General features: G+C 57.3%; 1 protein-coding gene across 2 annotated transcripts; it reads right to left on the bottom strand.

Moving 5' to 3' along the window:
- Positions 2,536 to 9,148, bottom strand: NR1H2 (nuclear receptor subfamily 1 group H member 2). Of its 2 annotated transcripts, none has more exons than XM_018062857.1 (10): positions 9,030 to 9,148; positions 8,776 to 8,917; positions 8,133 to 8,194; positions 7,925 to 8,047; positions 7,314 to 7,604; positions 6,957 to 7,231; positions 6,592 to 6,771; positions 5,823 to 5,922; positions 3,354 to 3,562; positions 2,536 to 3,101 (listed from the first exon to the last, which is right to left on the bottom strand). In XM_018062857.1, exons 3-10 carry the CDS (start codon positions 8,173 to 8,175, stop codon positions 2,955 to 2,957), a joined length of 1,368 nt encoding a protein of 455 aa, XP_017918346.1. In that variant the 5' UTR covers positions 8,176 to 8,194; positions 8,776 to 8,917; positions 9,030 to 9,148; the 3' UTR covers positions 2,536 to 2,954. The 2 variants fall into 2 exon arrangements, with proteins under 2 accessions (XP_017918346.1, XP_017918345.1); XM_018062856.1 differs by having other exon boundaries at positions 8,133 to 8,220; positions 9,030 to 9,143.

Below are 9,204 nucleotides of genomic sequence, written 5' to 3'. Positions count from 1 at the left end.
ACCCCAGCCGCTTCCTGGCCGAGGCCTTGTCGGGAGGACCGCCTGGGCAGTGTTCCTCCTTCAGGCCGCAACCTGACCTTTTCCCTCCCGATAGAGCCTGGCCCATGCGCGCTCAGATCCTGGCCAGGTTGGTTCTCCTGTCTCGCGCGGCCTCAGCTTCCCCATCTGTAAACTGGACTCTGCGCAGGGCAGGCACATCTCTAGAGTGAGAGGCACTCTGCTTGGGATACGACGATCGCATGTGACTACTCTCACTTCCCCCGTTCCCTCTCCCCTCTCAACAAAAATATATTTTTCAATACTCCACCCACCCCTCCAGACAACACCCTCTTCACCCTGGACTGGGACTGTCCATTCAGCTCACCTCGGTGTCCCCTCACGGCCTGGCGCAGGAGAAGAAGAAATTAGGAGAACTCCACTGCCTTTCCTTTAAACTCATCTAGGCCTCTTTTGGGAGAAGGCAGTGGCACCACACTCCAGTACTCTTGCCTGGAAAATCCCATGGACAGAGGAGCCTGGTAGGCTGCAGTCCATGCTAAGAGTTGGACACGACTGAGCGACTTCCCTTTCACTTTTCACTTTCATGCATTGGAGAAGGAAATGGCAACCCACTCCAGTGTTCTTGCCTGGAGAATCCCAGGGACGGGGGAGCCTGGTGGGTTGCCGTCTGTGGGGTCGCACAGAGTCAGATATGACTCAGGTGACTTAGCAGCAGCAGCAGGCCTCTTTTGAGGCCTGGCCTGACTTCCTGCTCATCTCCCACATTGTCCCGCGCTGCCCCTTCCCTTACCTTCTGTCAGTCCCTGCTCAGCCTCCCATGACCAGCCCTGACTGGTGGTCAACTCCGAGGAGAGACTTCACCTTATTTATTTGATTTGATTTTTGGCTGTGTGGCCTAGCTTGCAAAATCTTACTTCCTGACCAGGTATTGAACTCAGTTCCTGGCAGTGAAAGCATAGCGTTCCGACTACTAGACCACCAGGGAACTCCCCAATACAATTTGTAAAGGTCCATTTACAATTATTACAAAATATTGGCTATTATTGTCCATGTTGTACAACACATCCTTGAGCCTACCTTACACCCATAGTTTTTACCTCCCAATCCTCCACCCTTGTTGTCCCTCCCGCCACTGGTAACCACTAGTTTGTTCAGTCTGTCAATCAGCTTCTTTTCTGTTATAGTCACTAGTTAGTTGTATTTAGATTCCGTATGTAAATGATGCACAGTATATGTCTTGCTCTGTCTTATTTCACTTAGCATAATGCCCTCCATAGAGAAGGAAATGGCAACCCACTCTAGTATTCTTGTCTGGAGAATCCTGTGGACAGACGAGCCTGGTGGGCTGCTGTCCATGGGGTCACACAGTCGGACACGACTGAAGCAACTTAGCGTGCCTGCATGCATTGGAGAAGGAGATGGCAACCCACTCGAGTATTCTTGCCTGGAGAATCCCAGGGACAGAGGAGCCTGGTGGGCTGCTGTCTATGGGGTCGCCCAGAGTCGTATACGATTGAAGTGACTTAGCAGCAGCAGCAGCAATGCCCTTCAAGTCCAACCATGTTGCTGCAGATAGCAAAAATTTCACTTTCATGACTGAACAGTATCCCATTCTCTGTGTACGTATGACACCTTCTCCATCTGTAGATGAACACTTAGGTCACTTCCATTATCTTGGCAATTGTAAATAATATTGCTACAAATATTGAGGTGCGTGTATCCTTTCAAATTTAGTGTTTGGGGTTTTTTCAGTATATATCCAGGAGTGGGATTGCTGAGTCCTGTGACAGAGTTCTAGCTTTAGCTTTTTTTTTGACCCCAGCGAATGGCATGTGGAATCTTAGTTCCGCAGCCAGGCACTGAACCTAGGCCCCCAGAGTCCTAACCACTGGACTGCTAAGGAATTCTTCTGGTTTTCGTGTTTTGAGAAACCACCATACTGTTTTCCACGGTGGCTGCAAAGAGACTTTATCGTGTTCACAGATGTTTCCAGTGCCTAAGAATGTATTTGGCACATAGTAAATGCTCCATGGGGCTTCCCTGGTGGCTCAGATGGTAAAGAATCTGCCTGCAATGCAGGAGACCTGGGTTCGATCCCTGGGTTAGGAAGCTCCCCTGGAGGAGGGCATGGCAGCCCACTCCAGGATTCCTGCCTGGAGAATCCCCATGGACAGAGGAGCCTGGCGGGCTACAGTCCATGAGGTCACAGAGTCGGACACGACTCAGCGACTAACCACAGCACAGCACAAATACTCCATACGAATCTGTCAAATGAAAAACACCTGTGTCCTGAGAATGGCCCACAAAGCAGTCTCAGACAATACTTGCTGATTGAACGAAAGCTCCATGCCCTCCTCCACTTAACTCTTCCCTGACCTTCAGGAGCAGGCTCCAACCACCAGATGACCCTGAGGCCCCCAAAGCGCCAGTCTTATCACCCTGAACCCTCCCTAGTCCAGCACCAGGTCTGGGGGTTTGGTGTCCATGAAGACCCTGGCAGCCCATTCCCACCTCAGACTCATCCTGAATCAGAGCAAGTTTCTAGTCATACTTTATTTTCCTGTTTTTGTTTTTTTTTTTAGTTTTTATTAAATAAAAGGAGCAGAGCGGGGAGCCTGTCTGTGGTCTCTCAGGCTGTGGGAGAGCCACAGGCCCTCCTGCCTCTGTTCAAGGTGCACTGCATGGTAGGCTTGAGGTGTAAGCTGGGCGGGGAGGGCAGCTGGGAGTGCTGGGAGAGGTCAGAGCTCAGGACCCGTGACCCCCTCCAGCCCTCCCAGGAAGACTCAGTGGGCAGGCAGGGAGGCTCCTGGACGCCGACTGGGGCTCATCCTGAGGGCTGGCGGGGGGCCAAGGCTTTAGCTCCAAGCCGCAGGGCAGGAGCCCAGACCTGGCCCGGTCCCTTCCCACCCCAGTGTCCAGTCATTGGAGGTGTGCAGGGTAGTGGGGTGGGCCCTTCATTCGTGGACGTCCCAGATCTCAGACAGCAAAGGCGGCAGCTTCTTGTCCTGAAGCCGCAGGGCGAAGACCTGCTCCGAGTGCACAGAGCTGAGCGTGCGCAGGCTCACAAGCTTCATCAGCATGCGGGGGAAGCGCAGCTGGTCCTGCAAGGAGACAGGAGTGGGTGGGTGCCGGGCAGCCCACCTGGCCCACCAGGAGGACCCCCACCCTGGAGAGGCAGTGTGGGGGCCCCTGGGCAAGGACTTGGCCTGACTCCTTGATGATGGGACAGGGGCCTCGAGGACAGGCTGCTGAGAGGACACTGATCACAACTCAGCTGCTGGGGTGAGCCAGGGACGTAGGAAGCTGACCCTACACAGGTCTAGGTTTCCTTGGGAGGGTCCGGGCTCCGGTACCTGTGGCCTCTTGATGCGTGTGTAAGACAACAGTGCGTCCACGTAGGGCTGCTGCAGGGCCTCGACCCGGCTGGGCTCCTGCACGTTGGGCCGGTCGGCTGAGAAGATGTTGATGGCGATGAGCAGGGCGTACTCAGCGTCATCCAGGCCCAGACGCCTCATGGCCCGTGAGAACTCGAAGATGGGGTTGATGAATTCCACCTGCAGGCCTGTGGAGACAGGAGACTGGCTCTGATAAACACTCTGACCTAAAACTGGCCCCCATGCCTGGCCACTGGCATTGCCCACTGTCGGCAGAGCGAGGGAAACAGCAGCAAGTAGAGAGTGCTGGTCACCCTGTAACCCCACTGCCCATCAAGGGCTTGGCACGTCGTGGGTATGCCGTATGTCTTGCCTGAATGAAGCAATGAGTAATAAGTGTGAACATTTATTCAGAAGTTTCTACCACCCCGTCACCCTCTTCACTTCCTTCCTGGTACCTCTCCTCTGGAAAAGGAAAGGTGTTTAATCCCAGGTCACCTTACATCACCCCCTGAGGTGGCATCCCCTGCTCTCACAGTGAAGCTGAACTCATTTCCAGGTGTGACTCATTCATTCGTCAAACTTGATTGAGCACCCACTGCACATCAGGTCCCAGGCAGAGACATTTCTAAGACAAAGCCCCCTGCTCTCGTGGCACTTGCATCTGGGGCTTGAAGGGACAGATAATAGACAGGTCTGCAAGTACGCCATCCACCCTGTGAGATGATTCTAGTTCTATGGATCGAGGTGACGCAGGGGAGGGTAACGGAGAGAATCACGTCCATATTTTAGACATGAGGGTCACCACAAGGTGAGTGTCGGAAGACCTCCCTAGCTGCAGGGTGTCCGACTCGAAAGAGGGGAGGGAGGGAGTTACCAGGCTGTGCGAGTGTTCCAGGGAGGGTGCTACCAGTCTGCTTGCCTGGGACTAGGCTTCCTAGGCCCTGGACTTTGAGTATTAAAGCTCAGGAGACTTGCTTCGTGGCAGAGTGGCTAAGAATCCACATGCCAGGGCAGGGGAGACAGGTTTCATCCCTGGCCAGGAAGATACCACATGCTGCAGGGCAACTAAACCCACGCACTGCAACTGAGCCCAACTGCCTAGAGCCCGTCACACTGGCAACGAGAAGCCCGCGCACAGCAACTAGAGAAAGCTCGCGCAAAGCAACAAAGACCCAGCGCAGCTAAATACAACAAAATCTTTATAAAAAGTAAGAAAAGCTTGGAAGGCCCCAAGCAAACTAGGACGAGATGGTCAACCTAGTTCTGGAAAGAAGGACCAGCAAACAGAAGCTGTGAGGCGACAGCACATTGGTGGGTTCAAATAACAGGGAGGCCAGCGCGGCTGGGGGAGGGGGAGGGGAGGGTGGGGAGGAACGAGGCCACGCCCTGCAGGGCCTGTGGGCCAGGTGAGGACTCTGGCTTTTCTCCCACCCAGTGTGATGGGAGCCACGGATGGTGCTGAGCACAGGAGGGACGTGAGCTAACGTGGTTGTTAACTGGATCCTTCTGATGACTGTGAACAAACACACCAGGCTGGGGTGGAGGCAGAAGCCCAGCAAGGGGCCCTGCAATGTTCCCAGAAGGGCCGACTGAGGCCTGGACTCTGGCAGTGGCAGAGGATGGGGCGGTAGGAGGAACCAACCTCCGCTCCAGCCCCACCTCACTGTGCTGCAGCTGCCGGAACCTCCCTGTCGTTCCTTAAAACCACCTGCTCTTCCCCACCCCATGACCTCTGCACATGCTGAGACCCCTGCCAGAAACACTCTCCCAACCCCTAGTGCTCCCCTGCCAAGCTTATACTCAAAGGGTTACTGGGACTGCCCTGGGTATTGGGAGAGCCAGGAAATAAGAGGAAGGAAAGATGGGGTGAGGAGCAGATGTCCAGGAGGACAGAGAAGTGCCCCATGGAGATGATGGGAGAAAGCAGGACTCTCTGAGAACGCCCAGAGGCAGAGAGAGAGGCCCTGCACTTGTGTTCCCTGGTAACTAACACTGCTCCCCACCTCCCTTTCCCTCTGGTCCCACTGAGCCACACTCTCTCCAGAAGCCCATCGCCTCGGTTCCCATCCCTAGGGAAGTGCTCTTGGAGGGCAGGGACCAGGTCTGCCCTGTACAGTTGGGGAGGTTATGTATTACCCAATGGACTGAGATCCAGCCTCCCTCACATGAGACCAGGGCTGGGGAGCAAAGAGTGTCTTTCCTTAATTCCTACCTAGATGCCCTATATGACAGCACATACCCCTCTGTCGCATCCTGCACCATGTCCCCCCTGTGCAGGGTCAGGGCTCAATAATCTCACTGTGGTCTTAGCTCTCACTGTGAGGTGGGAGGGCTCAGCCCTCATCCTAGTCTGGAGGTGAAGAGATGGAAGCTCAGACAGGGATGTGAGGGCCCGGGTCTCCTGGCCAGCAGGGCCCCCACTGCCCAGCCTGCACTTGGCCGTACCCGCGCGGTGGAAGTCATCCTTGCTGTAGGTGAAGTCCTTTAGGAAAGTGATGCACTCAGTCTCGTGGTTGTAGCGTCTGGCCGTCTCCAGCAGCATGATCTGAGGGTGGCGGAGGGGAAGGGTGGGCAGGGGCTAGAGGAGCCCTGTGGCCCCTCGGCCACTGTCCTTCCTCTGCTGGCCTGAATGGGGGGGCCTGATCTTGCTGGGATCATCCCCTGCCTGTCTCCACCCCACCCCATCATCTCTCAGCCACAGGGCCTGCAGCCAGCACGCTGGACACTCCAAGCTCTCTCCCTTCCCCAGGTTCGACACCCTCAGCCGTCTCCACTCAGGACACCCCCCCCAAGTGCTTACGAGGCACAGGGCAGAGCTTTCTTTCAGTCTGCTCCATTCACCACCATGCCCCCAGCACTGGGAATAGGGCCTGGCATACACTAGACACTCAGCACTTACTCATTACCACAGTTTTGGTTCAAACATCAACTCCCTGAACAAGCCTTGTCAGCATGCTCCCTGAAGTGTGGCCCTCCAGCCCAACCCTCAATTATTCTCCGTCTCAGGCCGTTTCCTTTCTCTCCTCACCTCACAGGAGGCTCTGATGACTTATTTAGCATTTGAGGTTCTCCTGGAGAATACCACCCCCACCAGGGAAAGGCCTAGAGTCTGCTTTGTCCCTATCCTCCCGACATCTCTCCTGGGGTTTATCTCGGGACTTCCTCGAGGGCAGGATGGAACGGCCTCCCCGAGGCTGGGCAGGCTGGCTGTTACCTCGATGGTAGAGGCCTTCAGGAGGGCGATCTGGTCTTCGCGACCCAGCTGCAGGAAGCCAGGCACCTGCTTGGCGAAGTCCACGATCTCCTGCACGGAGATGATGGCCAGCTCCGTGAAGTGGGCGAAACGCTGCTGGCGGGCATCACGGGACTGCGGGTCTGCACCCAAGGGCCAGGGCTGGGGACACGGGGGTGGGGGGGCGAGCAGGTTACTATCAGGACGTCTCCCGCGAGCCCAAGGCTACCCCGTCTCAAAGTGCCTGTTCTCTGGAGCCTCATTCTCTCCCTGTGCCCTGGACTGTGGCCCTGTCGACTTGAGCACACTGGGTGAATTGTCCCTCGAAGCTGTGGAAGGGGCCGTACCGTGACTTTGGGCTGGTCGGAGAAGGAGCGTTTATTGCACTGTAGCTGGGCCGCCACCAACTGCTGGATCATTAGTTCCTGAGCGGCTGTTAACTGGACACCTTCCCCTTCTCCCGAGCCCTGGCCACCCCCGTCAGACCCTCCAGGGGAGGCCCCGGGCCCAGAGGCTGGGCTGCTGCTGCTGACTCCCAGCCCCGTGGGTGACGACTGCTGCTGCTGCTGCTGCTGCTGCTTCCGAATCTTCTTCTTCCGGATCTGTTCTTTGGAGAGGACGCCTGGTGGGGACACACAGGCCTCAGCAGAGGCCCCAGGGCTGGGCAGGGGCTGGCCTGGCCCCGCGCCCTCCCCAGGACTCACACTGCTCCCGCATCCCTGCCTCCTTGCATTTCCGCAGCCGGCACTGCTGGCACTTGCGCCGCATGAAGGCGTCCATCTGGCAGGCGCCACCGCCCCGGCAGGCGTAGCGCCCGGCCCCGCCTCGGATCACACTTCGGCGGAAGAAGCCCTTGCAGCCTTCACAGCTGAGCACGTTGTAGTGGAAGCCAGACGCCGTGTCCCCGCACACCTGGCACAGCTCATCGCCCAGCATCTTTGGAGCTGGGCCCTTCTTTCGCTTGCGCTCCGGCTCCTCTGCTGTGTCTAGGATGACTGGCATGGGTGGACAGAAGCCGTGAGACAGAACCACAGGGATAAACAGCAGCCAGAGGGACAGGTCCATGAGAGATCAGAAGCAACAAATCAAGAGTGTGGAGGGGGACCCACAGAGCCGGTGATTCGGAGGGAAAGATGTGTGTGTCAGTGAATCCCAAAGAATGGGTCAAAATAAGAAGTACCAAGAACTAACAGAAGAAAAAAAGTCAGCAAGACGCTGGGGCTGGCCATCCCCATTTCTGATCTTTCTCTCCTTCTAGATTCCTCCCTGAGCCTCTATACCAACTCCCAACCCATGTCCCTGGACCCTGTCTCACCCACAACGGAGGCTGAGTCGGCCCCATCAGTGCTTGGGACATCAGGATCCGCCCCTCCAGGGCATGGTTCAGGACCATCCTCCTTTCCCCCAGGTGAAGAAGAGGGGGTGCTGGGGCCATTTCCTGGGAGAGGGAGACACAGTGAGTTTCGGCTGACAATAACCTGATGGGAGAATAGCTGTGTTGGGGAAGGGTGGGGGTCACTCACCAGGCAAGGGGGTGTCCACGGAATTCGTGGTGGGGGTGGACATGGTGGGGTCACGGAGCAGCCTGCACGATACAGGGGGGCGGAGAGCCTTGTGGGGCCAGGGAGGGTCAGAGTAGGCCAGCCACAGGTCTTAATGAGGGGACCTCTCTTTCCTCCATCTCTCACACTCTTCCCCCACTTCGTGCAGACCCCACCCCCAGTCTCTGCCAGCCTACAGATCCTCCTATCCAGTTCTAATAGGGCCCGCCCCCTTTCTGCTCTAGGACAGCTTTCAGCGAGGTCTCAAGCCCCGCCCCTCCCTAGTGTCAGCCCCCTTCTTTTAGGCTCCATCCACTCCAGACCTCCCCCACCGGATTTTTCCAGACACTATCCCTTCGGCTTCGAGAGCTCCGCCCTCACTTCCTCTTTCCCCTCCAGCTTCACCCCACCTCCGCTGAGGAAGCACCCCCATCTCTCCTTCGGACCCCAGCTCCGTCCTTAACGCCCCGCTAGCTTCCTTCTAGACCCCGCCCCATCTGCGCCCATCACGGCCCCTCGACCTCCTCCCATCATGCTCCGCCCACATCTCTTCCTTCTAGGCCCCGCCCCATCTGCGCCCATCAAGGCACCCCCAACCTCCTCCCATCATGCTCCGCCCTCACACCTCTCTCCAGGTCCCGCCCCTCTCCGAACAGCAGTAGGGGGCGGGGCTCATGGCTGCGCGCGAGGGTCTCGTGGGCGGCCTCTCGGGGGTGGGGGGGTCCCCTACTCCCGTTGCCTTGGAGACAGCCGGGGGGCGGCGCGAACTAGGAGGGGAGAGGGTGGAAGGAGAGAAGGGGGCTGAGCCAAGCAGCGCGGGGAACGCCGGGAAGCCCCAGGCCCAGGGCTCCTCCCGCGTCGCCCCACACTTGAGTGCACCTGCTTCCGTCCCCTTGCTCTGCCTTCTCTTCCTTCTTCTCCGTAGCCCGTGGCACGCCGCCGCGACTGAGTTCCCCTCAAAAGTAACTTCGCCACTTCTTCCGGCAACCCCACCGTGCGTCACTTCCTGGAGTGGGCGGGTAGTCGGGGTGATGAAATTCCGGTGGGCTGCTTC

This window comes from Capra hircus, chromosome 18, assembly GCF_001704415.2.
Source record: "Capra hircus breed San Clemente chromosome 18, ASM170441v1, whole genome shotgun sequence".
NCBI classification, from domain to species: domain Eukaryota; kingdom Metazoa; phylum Chordata; class Mammalia; order Artiodactyla; family Bovidae; genus Capra; species Capra hircus.
Note: the sequence above shows the minus strand (reverse complement) of the source record. Positions and strands in the feature narration are given on the sequence as shown.

Bases quoted from the DNA above. Each gene is read 5' to 3' on its own strand.
- NR1H2 (XM_018062856.1), bottom strand. From the start codon at position 8,826: ATGAGCCCCGCCCCCTACTGCTGTTCGGAGAGGGGCGGGACCTGGAGA. The intron at 8,221-8,775 runs GTGTGAGGGCGG...TGGCCCCACAAG, and splicing joins GGGGCGGGACCTGGAGAGAG to GCTCTCCGCCCCCCTGTATC. The intron at 8,048-8,132 runs GTGAGTGACCCC...TCCCTCTCCCAG, and splicing joins CGTGGACACCCCCTTGCCTG to GAAATGGCCCCAGCACCCCC.